We start from the raw sequence: 20286 nt of genomic DNA, 5'->3' as shown, positions 1-20286 counted from the left end.
CAAAATTCTAACTGGAGAGTATGATTGATGATTCTTGGCTGTGGATGTGTCCCATTGGAGCATATGAATTATGATACACCCAGGGGGTGGGAGGAAACCAGGGTCAAGGGCAAGGGTGGGATTCTACCAGTTCACACCTATTCGCTAGAACCGGTTGTTAACATTCTAAGCAGTTCAGAGAACCGGTTGTTAGAAGAAATTACTGGCCTAATCCTGTTAAGAAGGCAGGAAGGAAACATTCTGGTGTTGCTTACAGAAACTGCCTCTCCATTAACCCTTATTACAGTCTTGGCAGGACTAGACTTCCTGTCTCAGGAACGTCTCTGGAGTTTTTCCCCCCCACTTTGCTGGTACTTTGCTTGCATAGAGTGACCATCTGAAGTTACAATGGCACTGAAAAAAGTGACTTATGACCATTTTTCATACTTATGACGGTTGCAGCATCCCCACAGTCATGAGAGGCCAAGCAAGGAGATGCATGCCTCGATGTGAGTGATGTTGAGTTGGCCATGCCCAGCCAGTCACATGACCACCAAGCCACATCCACCCAGTCACATGACCACCAAGCCATGACCACCAACTAAGCCACGCCCACAGAACCAGTTCTTAAAAAATTTGAATCCCACCCCTGGTCAAGGGTGACAATGAATTATGTTTCTCAGGGTCGGCTATACCCAGGCAGCACTGACATGTCCTCTCCTAATAAATCTTCTTTGAGCTTTGAAAAATCAGGCTAGAGACTCATGATTTAAATGGGGGTTACTACCGGAGCCCTGTATCTACTGAAAAACTTGAGTAAGAAGCAGGCATACACGAAGACTTATCAGGCAGAAATGGAGTGAATATCCCCACTGCTACAGCAGGCAGGACATAACCCTTATTTTCCAGAAACAGACTTTTAGGAGAAAATTCCTAAAATCAAAACTGTTTGGTAGCTGATTAGGTACAGGTAGTTCTTGACTTACAACAGTTTGTTCAGTGACAACGACATTGAAAAGAATGGCTTTTGAGCATTTTTCACAGTTACGACCTTTGCAGCATCCCCATAATTAAGTGATCAAAATTCAGATGCTTGGCAAGTGGTTCACATTTACGACCCTGTTGCTAAAATAGCCAGTGATTCACTTAACAACTCTGGTAAGAAAAGTCATAAAATGGGGCAAATCTCACTTAACAAGTGTCTCACTTAGCAACAGGAATTTTCGGCTCAATTGTGGTCGTAAGTTGAGGTCTACCTGTATTTAGGGTTGGATTCCAGGAGCCTTTCAAAAATGCCCACTGTATTCTTAAAGAGGAATGGCTAAAGATCACAGCACAAATATTAATAAAACCTACTTGGCTACCCACTGCACTATGCCACGTGCAAAATGACTGCGCTCCATTTACGAGACCAATCTGAAATTCTCTTCCTCTCTAAAATGCACTTTGAAAACAATTTCCCTTTTATCAGCTTGAAAGAGGAGCCTTGGGGGAAAAAAAAGATACAAGAAAATCCCTCTGCTCGTCTCCAATTTTAGCCAAGCATGAGTAAAAGATCATCTGGTAGGAACATTGTAACTGGGTCATTTAATGTAAAGCAGGGGTCTCCAACCTTTCTGGCTTTGCAGACTGGCGTGGGGTGTGTGTGTGTGTGTGTATGTGTTGGTTCCAGGTAAGCACAAATGGAGCATCGCACACAAGCGCTCACTGCTGGCGTGTTCTGACCTAGGCTTCCCCAAGATTGTGAAGCAAACTCCTCATCCTGATAAGTCCCCTTTTATATAGGTTAAAGTGAATTCCTCTCCAGCAAAGTCTGGACTGCCAGGACTTTGCTGGAAAGGAGCTCATTTTAACCTAAATAAAAGAGGGTTTATCAGGCTGAGGAGTTTTGCTTCACGATCTTGGAAAGCCTAGGTCAGAACAGGACGTTTCATCCCCCAAAGCAAAATGTTTTCAAAGAAAAAAGCCAAGAAAGTCTAGTTGCCTTTTGGAAAAGCACCTTCAGGTTTCTCTGACAAAAGGGTTTAAAACACCCATCAGTGTCCCACCATTTTGACACATAAGCTGGTGATGTGATGTGATCGAATACACTGAAGGACACCAAGGATGAGAAAGACTGGTATGAAGAACCTATATAATGACAGGTCTATTTGTCCTAAAACAACTTTCCCAAATCTGGAGGCTCTCCCAATGAGCGGCCTTTGATTCCCAGAATTCTCAGCAATGGCTACCATAATTGAGGAATTCTGGGATTTGCTTAACAACCACATGACTCCCTTAATAACCGCAGTCATTTGCTTAACAATGTGGTGGGATATGGTCATAAAATCAGACATGACACACTTCGTGATTGCCTTGATCAGCGACCAAAGTTCTGGTTCCAATTGTGGATGAAAGTTGAGTACCATCGTGTCTTTAAATTATTCTCTGAACGTTAATATATACATCTTCAAACACAAAATTTGTGGCTAGATTAATCGAAATAAAACCCAGGTTAACCAAACACAGTGACCATGCTCCAGACTTGCCAAAGCAAATAAACCAAGGTATTGTTTTATATTATGGCCTGATTCACACAACATGCTAGATTCCCACAGTACGTTGCACCACGAAGAATCCGATACCATCTTGGAGAGACTCATGTTTAAACATGGGTATATCTTGATAATCACTGAAAGTATGAGAGAAGTCAGAATACTCTTTGGGGAAGTACTTTGTCAGCTTCCTCTCCTGCCCTTAATTTTTTTTTTTAAACTTTCATTAACAAAAAGTTGGTCCTACTATTCCGAGGTCAACTTTCTGAGGAAGATAATTCTTTCTGTGGTCTTTTCACCCTCTCTGGATCAGGAATAAAGTTTGCCAAAACAAAGCATCGCTTACCAAATCTAAAAAGAGACAAAAAGAAAGGAGAAAAAGTGAGTCGTAATCATGTATTGATTGTGTCAACATACAAAAATCACTTTATAGTTGAGTCACACAATTGAATCATCCAACTCAGCATTGCTGCATGACAACTTCTCTGCAAGATTTCACAAGGAGGCGTTTCTGCAGCTCCCAGGATGTTTAGGGTTGAATCTGGGATTGTATGTATGTGAGGCAGAACGTGGCAAATCTTCTAAGCCAGTGTTTCTTAACACTCGGCTATTTGAAGGTGGGTGGACTTCAACTCCCAGAATTCCCTAGCCAGCAATGGGGAATTCTGGGAGTTGAAGTCCGCACACCTTCAAATGGCCGTAGTTGTGAAACACCGATCTAAGCAAAGCAATGAAAAAGCACACATAACAACTCTTCTTGTGCATACTTTTGTCTTCTGATCTAACCAATGGGTTCTGAAGACAGGCAGTCCTCGATTTACGACAGTTTGAAGTTACAATGTTGCTGGGAAAAAAAATGACTTATGACCCGTCCTAGAAGTTACGACCATCCAGCCCATCCTTGTGATCACATGACTGAGATTCAGATGCTTGGCAACCAGCTTGCATTCACGAGGGTTGCAGGATCCTGCGGTCACGTGATCGCAATTTGCTATTTTCCCAGCCAGCAAAATCAAAGGGAAGCCAACAAGGAAAGTCGTAAATCATGATAACAGCAATAGCATTTTAGTTTTAGATTCCTTCCCATAATGCTTTATATAGCATTCTCTAGGTCAGGGGTCTCCAACCTTAGCAACGTTAAGACTTGTGGACTTCAAGCAAAGCTGGCTGAGGAATTCTGGGAGTTGAAGTCCACAAGTCTTAACGTTGCCAAAGTTGGAGCCCCCTGCTCTAGGTGGTTTACAATGTCAAAACGTTATTTACATATTGTCCCCACTCCGACAATCTGGGTTCTCATTTTACCGACCTCAGAAAGATGGAAGGCTGAGTCAACCTTGAGACGGTCAGGATCGAAGTCCTGTGGTCAGACTACCTGCAAATACAGGTAGTCCTCGACTTACGACCACAACTGAGCCCCAAATTTATGTTGTTAAGTGAGACATTTGATAAGTGAGTTTTGTCCCATTTTACGACATTCCTTGCCACAGTTGTTAAAATGAACCATTGCAGTTGATGAGTTAGTAACCTGGTTGTTAAGGGAATCTGGCTTCCGCACTGACTTTGGTTGTCAGAAGCTTGTAAAACCCCAGGACGCAGCAACAGTCATAAGTATGAACCAGTTGCCAAGTATCTGAATTCTGACCACGTGATCATGGGGATGCTGCAAAGGGCATAACTGTGAAAAATGGTCATAAGTCACTTTTTTCAGTGCCGTTGTAACTTTGAACGGTCACTAAATGAACTGCTGTAAGTTGAGGACAACCTGTACTGCACATTAACCATGGAGCCACCAGGGCTCTGTTGTGATAATGTGGTGCCTCCCTTAACAACCACAGTGATTCACTCAATTACTATGGCAAAAGAGGTTGTAAAATCAGCTGCGGTCACCTGATGCCTCACTTAATGACTGTGCTGCTTAATTATGAATTTCCCAGTCCCAATTGGGGCTGTAAGTCAAGGAGTAACCTACCTACCTACAAGCTACTAACAAGGAGTACCTACCTACCTACCTACAAGCTAATGAGAATTAAAAGCTCTTCCAAATATCTTTCAGCCTGTATTCTAATTACTTTCAAGAGAAACAGTCTTAGCTCTACATTCTTGGCCTGATTCCAATCAGCTCCGGGCAGTCTACAGTGTAAAAACAACATGTAATCCAAAATGCACAAAACAGTAGCAAGATAGCAAACCTGACAAACATGAAAACAATCTACAAGGGTGTCTACAGGTAGTCCTCAATTAAGGACTATAATGGAGCATTCACTGTTCTGATTTTACAACTTTTTTTGTAGCAATCGTTAAACAACCGCCACAGTTATGTGACTACCGTGGTTGTTAAGTGACCACTGTGGCCATTAAACAAATACTGTGATCATTATTACTACATTTGTATTGGAAGCACCTTATCAAGGCGATTTTGGATTGAAAGGATTAGCCAGATATCATCACTGCCCAGAGGACACCCAAGAAGGCTCCTTTTGCATCCTTGGATTTCCCACCAAGGTGGTACCTATTTATCTACTTGCATTTGAATGTTTTCGAACTGCAAACTAATGGCTTGCTTTGGGCTAGTTTTGTTGAAGGCCTGAAGTAACTGCTGGTTTTCAGCAATGCTACCATAAAACACAGTCACATGAGCAAGGGGTGCTGCAAATGGTCATAAAAGGAGGCCGGGGGTGGGATGACACGAAGGGAGCACCCATTGGAACCAGGTTGTAAGTATTCCCAGGGACGTGCATTGTAATTTTGAATAGTCATGAAGTAACCAGTTGTAAGTCGAGGAGGAACTATATTATATTCTTGCTGGGAGAAGAACCAGCTCTTTAAGACCTTCCAGAACCTTGTGGATTGGTCATAAATCCACTTTGTTCAGGGTCATTCAGAAGTTGCTGAGTGAGTGAGCTGACTGCCCATTCCATGTGGTTGCCACAAGGCAGGGTGCGGGTAGTGGAGCAGACCATGGACCCCATACCAGCTTAACTCAGGGCCCCCGCAGCCAGGCCATCTTCACCCTGACACCTTCTTCACCTCGCAGCCACAACACCAACATACCACTTAGCCTCCTGCACCATTGCAGCTGCAAGCAAGCAGAAGAAGTGGGCTGGAGGCCCCGTGGGTTCCTGCTGCATATGGCTGCTGATGCTGCCGCCACCGCGAAGCAGTTGTCGGAGCATGGATGGCCTGGCTGCAGGGGCCTTGAGGTAAGCTGGCGTGTGGCACATGGGGCAGATCCACTCCCCCGTCTCACCTCAAGGTTGTGGCACCGCAAGCAACCAGACGGAATGGGTGAGCGGCCGGCCGGCTATGCAGGCATTTAAGTAGGGTTTATTTTGCGGGTAGGGCTTATATTAGGCACACACAGAAAAACATGCTAGGACTCATTTTGGGACAGGTCTTATTTTGGGGGAAACACAGTAATTTGATCATTACTCAATTAGATAGTATCTTCAGCCACATTAATAACGTTAATAAGAGTTTTGAGGGATTCAGAATCCCACCAGGGTTATTCATTCATGCTTGAAATACGTTGTGGGAAATCACCAAAATTGGCTTGCAAAGTATGGTTTGTGTCATTTCCACCCAAGCTGTTTTAATTACCATGGTCTGAAAAAGGCTTACAAATCATGGTTGGCTAACCATCATTGCATAATTCTGTCACTACCAAACAGCAGTTTTAAAAATTGGGGGTTGATTTACCTTGTTTTTATTTTGTTTTTCTTAACTACTCAGTATGTTTACATGTACACAGGTAGTACTCGATTTACAACAGTTCAAAAGTTACAATGGCACCGAAAAATGTGAGTTATGACCGCTTTTTAAAGTTATGACCTTTGCAGCATCCCCATGAACATACGATCAGAATTCAGAGGCTTGATAACTGGTCCATACTTATGACCATTGCTGTGTCCCAAGGTCCTATTGTGTAGGACCTTTTGTGTCCTTCTGACAAGCAAAGTCAATGGGAAAGCCAGATTTCCTTAACAACCAGGTTACTGACTTAAAAAATGCAATAATTCACTTAACGCCTGTAGCAAGGAAAGTTATAAAATGGGGCAAGCTCACTTAACAAATGTTTCATTTAGCAACATACATTTTGGGCTCAATTGTGGTCATAACTTGAGGGCTACCTGTACTTAATTTTGATTTTTAAAACAAAGATCTTCCCTAAAACTCCCCTATATCCTGATTCCATTCAATTAATGGAGACCCTTATACTCCCCAGAATACTACAGCAGCCCCCAGTCTCAACAGTCAGTCTAGTTCTGCTCACACATCCCCAGTGGTTCCCAAAGCATGTATATTATTGGGAGGATGTGCATGAATTCTGTACAAATATTTAGACTGCAAAGGATTTCAATGTTAAAGTGGCCTCAAGCTTCCATTCTTGCGGTCTCTGGCTATGTTTAAACTAGATCCATTTGAATATTAGGATGCCCATAACTTTGCAAACTATGTGCTAAGAGGCTGTGCATAAAAGCCATTAACACAACACTCTGACTCAGATGCAGCATCTTGCAAAAAAAACAACCACACAACAACAACCCTATTATCCTTCCAACCTATTAGCTGATGTTTCTCAACAGCAACTTTGAGCTACGTGGACTTCAACTCTAGCATGTGACTGGGGAATTCTGGGAGTCAAAGTCCATACAGCTTGAAGTTGCCAAGGTTGGAAATCACTGCTAAACAGGTAGTTCTCAATTTGTGACCAATGGCTTAATGATTCTTCGACTGTCCGCATTTACAGTGGCCACGGAATGAGTACTTTACAAACCGTAAAGCATCCCCTGGCATCGTAAATGGGGACAGGGCCCCTCCCCCATGGTCATGTGATCACAGTTGGGCAACTGGTCACTGTCACAACCAATTGTAGCCTTCTGTAGTCAGGTGATCATGATTCGTGGGTTGTTTTTTTTTTTGTTTCTGGCAAAAACTGTCCATTCAAATGCATGGATTCATACTTACAACTGTGTGTTCATTTAACAACCGCTGCAAAAAAGACCATAAAATCACTTCTTCTCCTGTGGCTGGCTTGACTTACAACCATAACAACTTATGACCAGGTTTCTCATCCCAATTGCGGTCATAAACTGAGGGTTGCCTGTTAGTCATTCAAGGGGGCTACCTTCTTCAAATAAACACTACTGATGACCCGAAGAAAAACAATGAAGAATAATACAATTCAAGGAACAACAGCCGAACAAGAAGGTCTTAACATCTTTCCTGAGAGTCGGAAGTGAATTTTTCCCAGGGTCAGGAGCAATGCAGGAGGCCTTTGAATGTGCTACGCCAGGGATGTCAAACTCAAGGCCCAGGGGCCAGATCTGGCCCATGGGGTGCTTAGATCTGGCCCATGGGGCCACCCTGGGAACAGCAAAGGGCCCATGGTGCCTCTGCCAGCGAAAATAGACTCCCGAGCTCAGTTTTCGGCTGCAACAGCTTCCTGCCAGCCTCTGACACAGAAAATGACGCAGAGGATTGCACAAATCCATCACAGCCGAAAACAGAACACAGGAGCCCATTTTTGCTGGCAGAGCGCTTGGGCCACCACAGGTGCCCCTGACACGAGTGACGTCAAGCTGGCCATGCCTCCCCCGGCCACACACCCCTGCCCCCACCTCCCAAGGTCAAACACAACCGTGATGTGGCCCTCAATGAAATCGAGTTTGACGTCTAATACCAATAGCAGGGAGAGGCACTTACTTCATAGGAGGAACTTCATCTATCCGATTGCCGAGCTGGGACTCGTGAGATTTGCTCCTCGTGAGAGTTGGGAAGTTGGGGAGCAGCTGGAAAACCTTTCGGCTAGGTGGGGGCGGAGTCCGTGGTGGCTTCCCTCTCTTGAGCTGAGGCGTGGTTGGTGGGGTAACGGCGGTACTGTGAGGAGTTCTGAGGTTCCGCCGCCCGCAGTGAGTGGGGAAAGCGAAGGATTCCAAGAGGCTATCGGCGAAGGTAGGGGGACCTTGACTCGTGAGCACGTTGTCCGAAGAAGGGATGGTGGAGACCGAGACAGAACGAGGCTGTGGGCCATTGCCTTTCAAATGGGAAAGGCTGCCTGGTATCCACATGAGCCCTGGAGGGCAGGGTGAAAGTTCAGAAGGGGGCATCAGACTGGTTTCCCGGCAAACATCGGGTGGATTCCACACCAGGTGGTCTTTGTACTCTCCACCTGCAAGGAGATATGAAGACAGGGGTTCGCTGCTGGGGGTTCGGGAGAGGCCCTAGCTAAGATTCTGTGCAGTCTGGAGAACCCCCAAATCCCACTCCGGCCTGCCCCCCCAGCCCACCACTCCCCCCGAGTCCCCACACGGGCCGTTTTGGATGCAGGTAAGTGCAGGGCGCGCGTGGAGGCTCAGGGAGGGCAAAAACGGACCTCCCAGAAATTTAGGAAGGCTGGAAATGGGCCCGTTTCCAGCTTCCAGAGAGCCTCTGGAGCCCAGGGAGGCCATTTTCACCCTCCTGGAGGTTCGAGGAAAGCCTCCGGAGCCCAGGGAGGGCAAAAATGCCCCCCTCAACCAGCCATGGTGCAGGAGGCCAACTAGGTCCCGCCCACCATGGCCCCGCCCACCCAGCAACTGGGCAGAGAAGCCCTTGCTAAAATTTTTGAAGCCCACCCCTTTATGAAGACACTGTTCCAAGAAAGCCATAGATGAAACAATGAGGAGCACGTGGGACACGACAGACTAAGGTAGTGTTTCTGAACCTTGGTGACTTCAACATGTGTGGAGAAGCACTGTGTGGGCATGCTGTCTGGGGAATTCTGAGAGTTGAGGTCAACGCCATCTTGAAGTTGTCGGGGTTGACAAAATTAGTGGACTACACACATAAAGGGCTAATACACACACAAAAAATATCACGTGGTATTATAAAGTCGCTTTATAATGACTGGGTAAGGCCACACTTGTAATATTAGATCCAGTTTTAAATGTGCCGATATAAAAAAGAGGTTCTTCAAACTTGGCAACTTTAAGACTTGTGGACTTCAACTCCCAGAATTCCTGATGACTGGAGGAGGAATTCTGGGAGTTGAAGTCCAGAAGTCTTCAAGCTGTCAAGCTTGAAGACCCCTGCTCTAGATTCTAGAAAGAGGGCAGAGAACAGTAACAAAGATGATTCGGGTGCTGGAGGCTGAAACAGATTGCAGGAATTGGATATGTCTAGTTTAATGAAATGAAGGACTAGGCGTGACATGATAGCAGTGTTTCAATCTCTGAGGGGCTGCCATATAGAAGAGGGGAGGGGGTCAATCTATTCCCCAAAGCCACCTGAGGGCAGGACAAGAAGCAACGGATGGAAACTAATCAAGGAGAGAAGCAACCTAGAACTAAGGAGAAATGTCCTGACAGTGAGAACAATTAACCATTGGAACAACTTGCCCCCAGAAGTTGTGGGTGCCTTGATCACTGGAGGTTTTAAAAAAGAGATTCACGACTATTTGCCTGAAATGGTCGGAGTTCCTGCCTGAGCAGGGGGTTGGACTAGAAGACCTCCAAGGTCCCTTCCAACTCTCTTATTCTGTTACATATAGTCCTTGACTTATGGCCACAATTCAGCCCAAAATTTCTTTTCCTAAGTGAGACACTTGTTAAGAAAAATGCCAAAGTCTCTTCCAAATCTTATATTCTGTTATTGAGAAACACCAGACCAAGAAGATGGAAATTTATATGTGTATGTGTGTGTGTGTGTGTGTGTGTGTGTGTGTGTACACACATATAAACATATATATAGCTGGCAACTATAATTTCAAACTAACAACTCCTGCCTTGCTAAAGTTCCATGCTCTCCTCTTTAGTTTCTCCTGTACAGAGACTAGTGAGCCTCCAAAGCACCAGAGGGCAGGACAAGAAACAATGGATGCAAACTAATCAAGGACAGAAGCAACCTGGAATTAAGGAGAAAGTTCCTAACAGTGAGTATAATTAACCAGTGGAACAGCTGGCCTTCAGAAGTTGTGAGTGCTCCATCACTGGAGCTTTTAAAGAAGAGACTGGACAGCCACATGTCTGAAATAGTATCTTCTGCTTGAGCAGGGGGTTGGACTAGAAGACCTCCAAGGTCCCCTCCAGCTCTATTCTGATTCAAATATGTAATGGGCTGTAAGAATAAAGAGTGGGGGTGGCGGGGTGGTGGTGGAAACCACAGCCTAGATAATATTCGGAGAAGAGATAGCTCACAGTAGGAGCAGGGTGGAAACAGCATCTCAGAAAGGAACACCCTAGTTCTCTGGAAAGGAGACGAAATAAGTATTTTCAGATTTGCATGGTTCAGTTACTACAAGCACTACAAGGTAGTGTCCCTACTCACGGTTTCAATAGAAAAGAGCATTTGTAGCTCAGGGTTGAGCTGTGGAGTCCTCGATGCTCTCTGAGCTTGGTTATTTGCTTGCAGACGAGACAACACCCTAATAGTTACCTAATAATACTTGCTTAATTATGCCTTAACTGGGTAATAATATCCTAACCAAGAAACTACTTGAGATGAAGAACCAAGGAAAAAGCAATACCTTCATTGAGAAACTACCAAGGAGAAAATCCACCCTGGCAGGACAAGCAGCTGTATATAAACAGGGAGCAAACTCCACCCTCCCTCTAGCAATGATGATGTTACCTACTTGGGTCATGAAACGTCTGCACGCGAGCAAACAATCAAACTAGGAGAGCACCAAGGACTTCACAGACATACACAGGACTGCTTTGTAAATCAGTAAGATGACTTCATGTTTCAATTCCCCATTAAACTTTTTCCCCCATTTCAAGTGCGCATGGCTTGGGAATTCTGGGAGTTGAAGTCCGCACATCTTAAACCATTGGTCTCCAAACTTGGCAACTTTAAGACTTGAAGACTTCAACTCCCAGAATTCTCCAGCCAGCTGACTGGAAAATTCTGGGAGTTGAAGTCCACAAGTCTTAAAGTTCTCAAGTCTGGGGACCCCTGTCTTAAACTCACCAAGACTGAGAAATAATACTGATTTAATGCATGCTATAACAACTGAATACATAAATAACGGCTTAAAAGCGGAAGTGGGGAATCTTGTTTTGCCAAGAATCATATTCCTGGGAGTGAGGGCGGGGAAAAATAGGGCTGCATGGGGACTGTGGGAGATTTTGAACCCAAAGCAGGCATCCTTCCATAAAGTAGGGGGTCAGGAAACACACATACCCCCAAAAAACCCCATTCAGTTTCACTTCCCTTGAATTTAAATTAAATGTGGTTAACTGGGCTATTTTTCCAATTCATCAATTTCAATATATTCTCCTTCTCCCAGGTTAAATATTTTGAAACGATATTAGCTTTGGGAGTTGGGAGGTTGCCCCTCAACGCTTTCATGCGCTATCTTTAAAATCCCACCCTCCTAGTGTTCAGCCCACCTTAACTCTTCCACCCACACCTTTCTAAGGTCTAACCTGTTGCCATGTGCAAAACAAACAAACCCAGAATTACAAAATAAGAGATGGAAGGGACCTTAGAGATCTTCTAGTCCAGCTCAGGCAGAAAAATCCTATACCATTTCAGACAAATGGTTGTCCACTCTCTTCTTAAAATCCTCCAAGTGTTGGAGCACTCACGACTTCTGAAAGCACGTCGGCAAGTCACAACTCCTCCCACAGTGCTTGAAGCCTGCTCCCACTTTTCCCACTCCCCTCTTCTCTCTGGGTTAGCCCCCACCTCCCTGTGAACTCAAGGAATCCTTCTTCCTTCCCAAAGCCCCATTCTCTTCTCCTCCCGCCCTGGACAAAATCCCACTTGTACCCAGGAGCCTTTCTTTACCCATCCGCGTTGCTTTCTTCAAGCAGGTGAGGGCTCCATTCAGGCGGGAACATTCTTCATTGCTGGCCCCGTATCTCTTCATCGTATCTTTGACTTTCAAGTCGTTCATCTCCAAGAAGGCATCGAGAGTGAGGTCTTCTGGAATCCTCTGCAGAAAAGAGAGATGGGAAGGGAGATATTTTCAAAAGGGGGTTTGGTTTCCTTCTCCCCACCCGCTGGGAAAGTTTTCAGAGCTGAAAGTTTGCTCTCCTCGGTATTTGGGGACTGAATGAGTCACCCCTTCGTGGTTAGGCTATGATGAAGGATTTCGCCAGGTCAAAACAGAGGCCTCCACACAATGCATTCAAAGCATTGCTGCAGCTGCTCTGGCTCGTAATCCTTCCTGCATTTCTTTCTCTCTCTCTCTCTTTTAAAACAAGAATAAAGGAAGAAGACATGGGTTTTGCTGCTCAATGGTGCAGTCACTTCGGCTTTCGGGCAATGACGAAGCAGTAGCGGGAAAGGCTGGCCGAGGTTCATGCACCATCAACCCTACACTCTCCCCCTACAAGCAAAAGAGCAACATTGTGCGCTGACCTTTGCCGGAATCGCAACGTTGCCAAAACTTTCCACCCAGCATCGCAAATAGCTAGGCGAGCCTGTTACAGCCAGCTAGAAGAAACAAAATTAGGGGAAGCAAGATTTCAATCGGCCCAATAAAGCTGGAGAGAGGAGGGAACTTTCAGTAATCTAGGACGGAAACTGGGCTAGGGATTGATTTCCACCTTCCCGAAATAAGAATAATAATAATTGGAATATCTGCAGGAAATACCATTTGCCTGAAGGCAAGTACTGGGAGAGACCACAACCTAGGCAAAGTAATAGAAAATATAACAGCTTAAATGCTTGGCGACTTTAGAATTCAAACACAGCTGCCACACAACACCCCAGAGTTAACAATTGTCGATAAGATTTAAAAAAACACGGACAGTGGATATTATAATACTTGGAGACATCAGAAAGATGGCAACAATTCTAATAGGTGTCTTGGATGCAAGTTGAAAACATCCACAGCACCATTTGAATACCATCTGTATTGACAAAATTGCCCTCAATCAATTGCAAAAGGCAGCTTTGCTTGGAATAGCTTACATCCTGTGACAATATATGTTAAACATCAACATCTGCCTAGCTTGGGTCCTTGGGAATCCAGCTTCAAGGATTCAATACTTTGACAAAATGCCATATCTTCTAAACATCTGGCTGTGTGACAAACCATAATTATAGGGTAACCTATTAGATTCACAGTCAAAAACTGGGGGAAATGTAATAATTCAAGTCCAAGGACCTAAGAATTATTGATAGTATCTCTATATAGGTAGTTCCAAGCAAGCTATTTAAAAAAATAGAACATTCAGGTCCAACACATTTAAAGTGTCCAAACATCAAGAGAGTTCTACAGATATTGCTCCAAAAACTCCCATCATGATTAGTATAACAGCAAATTTCTTTTTCTATGAGCATTTGACTTTGATTTGCAAGTCATGATAGTTTGTAATTTTTTAAAATAGCTTTTCCTAAGTCTTGCAACACTTGGTACAACAATGATGAATCAAACATTGTTTTCGAAGATAGTTATATCAGACATGTTAAGAAAAATATTGTTAGTAATCATTATCACTTACATAGGATCTGACTCCTAATGCTAGAGGCTAACACAAAACAAAAATGGATTTATTTGAAATCGTTTTAAACATATTTCTGATCAATGCATTAATAAGAGGACTCTCTGAAAGCAGGCAATTATTATTATTTAATAGCCTCTCCTTGGGCCCAGTATAATTACAATTTCATAAGGGCGCTGGGAAGTCTTGAGGGGCTTCAGCTTCAAATATACACCTTAGCACTAAGCGTCTATGAAGATTCTCAGTCATCCAGGTCATGGTTGTCCCAAAGGTGCTTTTCCACAAGGTAACTGGACTTGGTTTTTTCCTTGAAGATGTTTTGCTTCTCATCCAAGAAACTTCTACAAGTTCTCCAGAACTGAAGAAGCTTCTTGGATGAGGAGCGAAACATCTTCAAGGAAAAAACGAAGTTCTGTTGCCTTCTGAAAAAGCACCTTTGGGACAATCTTAGCTCCCAATTATTACTCCCTCCAACTCGAAAACCAACCTGTGAGAGGGAGAGGAGGTCTTTCCATAGGCCATCTACCTAACCAACCGACAAGTTCAAAGTGCAGAGGAGATTCAAACTGAGAGCATTCGGATTCGTGACTCCCTCTCACAAGCACCAAGCTGCATCAGCTGTCAAAACACAGGATTTGTCTTAATACATGAAAGCCTATGATGGGAGTCTGGAAAGGAAAAGGGCCGTGTGCAGCCCAAAAGCATGCCAGGGAGGGTTAGATAACTGAAAGCAGGCCGAGATCCAAGTCACGAAGCCAAGGAGCTGCAGCGTGCGCTAGAAATCTGTTCTAACACCAGATGATGCAAGAACATGGCTTAATGTGTACTGTACTTTTACAAAACGACAGCTTTGAGCTTCTAGAAGGGGTGGATTCCCCCTCCCCTTTTCTTCCCCTGAATAAGTAACCAAAAAAAGAAAACAAAAAAAGCAAGTCAGAAGGCATAAGAACTGGAATTACCCACCCTTAGCAACATCAATGCTCTAAAGCAGAGGTCTCCAAACTTGGCAACTTGAAGACTTGTGGACTTCAACTCCCAGAATTCTCCAGCCAGCTTCTATGAGTTGCAGTCCAAAAGTCTTAAAGTTGTGAAGTATGGAGACCCCTGATCTAAAGCCATATTTCTTAACCCTAGCAACTTTAAGATGTGTGGGCAAAAACCTTTGGGCATACTATAGAATTAGACGAATGACAAAAACTTTGGGATAGAAAGCATAAATTGACAATGACAACTGCGTATAAGGAAAATTTCTATAAAATGTTTTATAGGTGACATTTACCACCGGCAAGACTGGCAAAGATGTTTAAAAACATGTCTGCCAAATGTTGGAAATGTAATCAGACACCGGGCACATATTAGCATATGTGGTGGACATGGGCAAAGGCAAAAAAGTATTGGACAAAAATACGTACATGGTTGAAAAAATGTAAAAGCAACACATAGACTATAAGCTAGAAATATTTCTCTTAGGCATAGTACCAGAAAAATACGATAAAGAGAATATATATTTAATATTACATGAATGACGGCAGCAAGAATTGTCATATGCTCAACACTGGAAAAATGAGAAACCACCCTTAGAAGAAGATGTAATTAAACCAATACTAGATTGTGCAGAAATGAATATGTTGACATTCAAGATAAAAGATAAGGAAGATATGGAATATTTTCAAACATGGGACTTATTTTATCGATGGTTGGACAATAGTAGTAGAAATTAAAATTGGAAAAATGCTATTATGTATATCTTATGTTTAATATACTATATTATATACTATTATATAAGCAAATTAACCCAGACAGTACGCTATCCATAAAGCACTTATGTATGTTAAGGAAAAAATATAAATCAACTGTTAAAAAAAATGTGTGGACTTCAACTCCCACAATTCCCCAGCCAGCATGCTTGGTTGAGAAACATTGGCTTATAGGATGGAAGAATGATGATGATCAGAACCAGAGAAGGTTACAACAGGTCAGTGGTGGGATTCAATTGTTTTTTACTACTGGTTCTGTAAGCGTGGCAGGCATGGCAGGGGAAGGATACTGTAAAATCCCCATTCCCTCCCCACCCCACTAACCTGCTTTCCAGCTCCATTCTCCTGTGCAGAGCAACAAAAGAAGATCCAGCCAATCAGCTGGGACTCGGGAGGCAGAGAGTAGATGTGGGCGGGGCCAGTCAGAGGTGGTATTCCGAACTACTCAAAATTTCTGCTACCGGTCCTCCAGAACTGGTCGGAACCTGATGAATACCACCTCTGCAACAGATCCCCCAATAGGTATTTATGACCTTGTTCCAAGTTCTAATGGTCCCCTGTTCGCGTGACTGCATTTCATACACTTGGTATTTACAGCTGTTTGCTGCATCCTGCAATCAGATGACTGTGATTTATGACTTTTTTGCTAAAAACTGCACTTACTTCTGGTTTTCAACAAAAGTATACCATAGTGCAGGGGTCTCCAACCTTGGCCACTTTAAGACTTGTGGACTTCAACTCCCAGAATTCCTCAGCTTTGCTGGCCATAGCGAACAATGGGTCTGCTAAATGACCACGGATTCATTGAACCACCATGGTGTTGTTAATGACTGCCATTAAAAAAAAAAAAATCAGGTCAGACATATGATAAACCGCTTTATGACCCTCATGATTTAGGACTGCAATGGTTCGGTTCTACGATGGTCATAAGTCAAGGACTACTATACGGTAGTGTGAAGTCAGGGAAAATATTTTGCAAATATAGGCATTTGCATATTTTGCAAATATAGGTATTTCTCTGTATCTTGGCTGGCTAGTTTAATGCTCAGCGTAGGGAAATCCCTGAAAATGGGTTACTTCAGTACTCCAATAAAGTAAGGTTACTTGGAGGATAACAGACACACCCCATTATTTGCATAAGGCATCTATCCTGGATAATTCAGACTAAGAACTGGAAGGGACTTTGAAGGTCTTCTAGTCTAACCCGCTGTTCAAGCAGGAGACCCTATCCCATTTCAGACAAGTGGCTATCCAGTCTCTTCTTAAAAACCTCCAAGTGATGAAGCACCCACTACTTCTGAAGGCAGGTTGTTCCACTGGTTGATTGTCCTCACTGTTAGGAAGTTTCTCCTTAATTCTAGGCTGCTTCTCTCCTTGATTAGTTTCTCTCCGTTGTTTTGTTGTCCTGCCTTCTGGTGCCTTGGAAAAATAAGTTGACCCCCTCTTCTTTGTAGCAGCCCCCCCCCAAATACCGGAATACTGCTATCATGTCACTCCTAGTCCTGTAGAAAGTCTTTCCATAGGCCAACTACCCAACCAACTAATAAGTCCAAAGTACACCAGACCAGATGCATTTTCCCATCTTGTCAACCTGATGCAATCATGTGCAAGATATATCAGCTTCTAGATATCAAGGGCAAACTGCAACACAGCTCTGAAGTGGTTTGAAAGTGGCACCTGAAAAGAACTTGCTTTGCCACCAGCACACAATTATCTAGGCCAGCCAAAACGGCAGCAAACGGGCAGCACCCACAGAGAAAAGGTGACAAGCCTTTAAGAAGGATTAAAAGAATGTTAGAAGGAATGGCATGGTTGCATTTTGATCACCAGAGCAAAGTATACTCTTGAAAGCTGGTTGGTAAATCCATGCACAGTGGAGTACTGAAAGGGACAGACTGAAAACAGAAAAAAAAAATAGATTGGAAGAATTGACAAAATAGTTTTATCTGCCTCTTCCATAAACACACACTTATTTATTTACCTGATGAAGCAGGTTGAGTTAAGAAATAGTAACTGGCCCAAAAGGATATGCAAAACATTTCACTAGAAAATATTTACAGTCCAAACATTTGCTAAATGGAACATTTCAAGTGCAAAGTGGGTTGTTTTGAGAATTTTTGTCAGAGCTTTGAGCTAGACAAAAAGCTGTCTTAGGTTTGAAGTGCTGTTTGGTTGTGTTTGAATTGCATCACTTTATGGTCTTAAACTTGAAACTGGTTGTTGTTGTTGTTTTATGAATTTGGGGTTACTGCCCATCATTTCCATGGCTTAAAGTAGATGTGACCTTAACTTTGCCTGCCCTAATACATGTCCTTGGGGATCTCCAAAAGCTAAGCAGAGAGGAACCTGGTTAGTTTCTGGATGGGAGACCTCCAAAACATCTCTAGGCATTTGGTCAATGTCTCTTAAACTTGGCAATTCTTAAGATATGTGAACTTCAACATATTCCTGGCCAGATTCTCATATATCAAAACCACAGCAAATGACTTCCATTTTATGGCCAAGAAAAGTGTATGGACAAGACCATGAAATCATCAGGAGCTAAGCTCAATTCAAAGGGGACTTCATAGATGCCATTGGATGACAGTCACATCCATAAAATCACACAATTGGCCACCGATAAATAAAATATAAAAAGTGGCACAAGCCTGGAAAAGTCAAGGGGGAGGGGGAGGGGGAGGGGGGGAGAGGGGCAGGGAAGAAGAAAAAGATAGAAGAGGGTAGAGGTAGTTAGTGGTTAAGGCACCAGGTTAGAAACCAGAAGACTATGGATTCTAGTCATTCCTTAGAGATGAACGTGGCCTGGGTGACTTTAAGCCAATCATTCAGGAGACTGTGAATTCTAGTTCCACCTTCGGCACCAAAATCAGCTGGGTGACTGTGGCCCAGTCACTTTCTCTCTCAGCCAACCCATTCCACAGGATTGTTACTGGGAGAAAAGAATAAGGTAGTCCTCAACTTACAACCACAATTGAGCTCCAAATTTATGTTGCTAAGTGAGACATTTGTCAAATGAGTTCTGCCCCATTGTAGGACTTTTCTTGCCTCAGTTGTTAAGTGAATTACTGCACTTGATAAGTTGGTAACCTAGTTGTTAAGGGAATCTGGCTTCCCCATTGACTTTGCTTGTCAGAAGGTTGCACAAGGTGACATTGGGACAAGGAAGTGGTCATAAATATGAATCAGTTACCAAGCATTCGAATTTTGATCACATGACTATGAGGATGCTGGAAAGGTGGTAACTGTGAAAAAAGGTCACAAGTCACCATTTTCAGCACCGTTGTAACTTTGGTCACTAAATGAACTGTTGTTAAGTTGAGGACTGCTTGTATTAAGTTTGTTTGCCACATGGAGTTATTTATAAAAATACTAAAAGCAGGATACAAATCAAATAAATAAAAAATAGGGTGAGAAATTGCACCAGCAAACTAAAATCTGGGATTGAAAAAAAAATCACTAAAAATGTTTTTAAAAATGCCTAGACAAGATTGAAAATAAAACACAATCATAGAAAAGTATCCAAAATTATTTTGGGTAGGAGATTACCATGAAAGCCATCATTTTGTTTAGCCGAAGAGCATGCTCCAATCTCAATTGCCATTTTCCTGAAGTAATGCCTTTACCAACTTAATTGTATGTGATTTCCAGGGAAGAGGAGAAATGTAATGAAAACATCTGGAGCATTCCAGTTCAGGGAACATTGATAAGTCTGTTCATTAACATAATTATGCATGCTGAAAAACTGGCAATCTCCGCATTTCATGCGCTATCTTCTCACATAATCAGTTGCCAGAACTGGATCCTGGAACATGTTGCTAATGCTTGCCAATGGGCTGGCTTACACCCAGAATCTTAAAAAGATCTGCTGTCAGTTTGCAGAGAAGGTTGGGGGGTTACAGTAAGAACCCATGAGAATAGTTGACTTTTACTCACTCCCGTGTGTATACTTATTAAAAACTTTCAATGTGCATCTTTTGTTTTGAAAACAACACATCAGCCTACACTGCCAGTCCGGATCTAGCCCTGGTGGCGCAGTGGTTGGAATGCAGTATTTCAGCTACTTCTGCTGCCTGCCGGCTGCCTGCAATTTGGCAGTTCAAATCTCACTAGGCTCAAGGTCGACTCAGCCTTTCCTCCTTCTGAGGTGGGTAAAATGAGGACCCAGATTATTGGGAGCAATAGGCTGACTCTGCAAACTACTTAGAGAGGGCTGTAAAACACTGTGAAGCCGTACATAAGTCTAAATGCTATTGCTATCTTGTCAGATTTCCTGGTGAAAATCTCTCACTGTTGTTTGGTCTATCACAGGGGCGTCAAACTCAGTTTCATTATGGGCCATATCAGGATTGTGTTTGACCTCTGGGGGCCAGGGTGGGTGTGGCCAGCTCAGCATCACTTGTGTTAGGGGGGCGCCTGTGGCGGCCCATGCTCTCTGCCAGAAAAAAACAGGCTCCCAAGCTCCATTTTCGGCTGGGACGACCTCCTGCAACCCTCTGCCAGCAAAACTAAGCTCAGGAGGGGCCATGCACGGCCCTCCCAAGTTCCATTTTAGCTGGCAGAAGCACCGTGGGCCAGTCCTTCACT

General features: G+C 43.5%; 1 protein-coding gene across 2 annotated transcripts in view; it reads right to left on the bottom strand.

Moving 5' to 3' along the window:
• KSR1 (kinase suppressor of ras 1) overlaps positions 1-20286 on the bottom strand; it is a 153377-nt gene that overhangs the window by 47098 nt on the left and 85993 nt on the right. For both annotated transcript variants that reach the window (XM_026710283.2, XM_026710284.2), the window contains exons 3-5: positions 12282-12429; positions 8217-8682; positions 2860-2864 (exon numbers count right to left, since the gene is read on the bottom strand). In XM_026710283.2, the coding sequence (XP_026566068.2) occupies positions 2860-2864; positions 8217-8682; positions 12282-12429 (619 nt within the window). The remainder of the gene's footprint in view (positions 1-2859; positions 2865-8216; positions 8683-12281; positions 12430-20286) is intronic.

This window comes from Pseudonaja textilis, chromosome 1 (genome assembly GCF_049901715.1).
Source record: "Pseudonaja textilis isolate UNSWEBS1 chromosome 1, rPseTex1.2, whole genome shotgun sequence".
NCBI lineage: Eukaryota > Metazoa > Chordata > Lepidosauria > Squamata > Elapidae > Pseudonaja > Pseudonaja textilis.
Note: the sequence above shows the minus strand (reverse complement) of the source record. Positions and strands in the feature narration are given on the sequence as shown.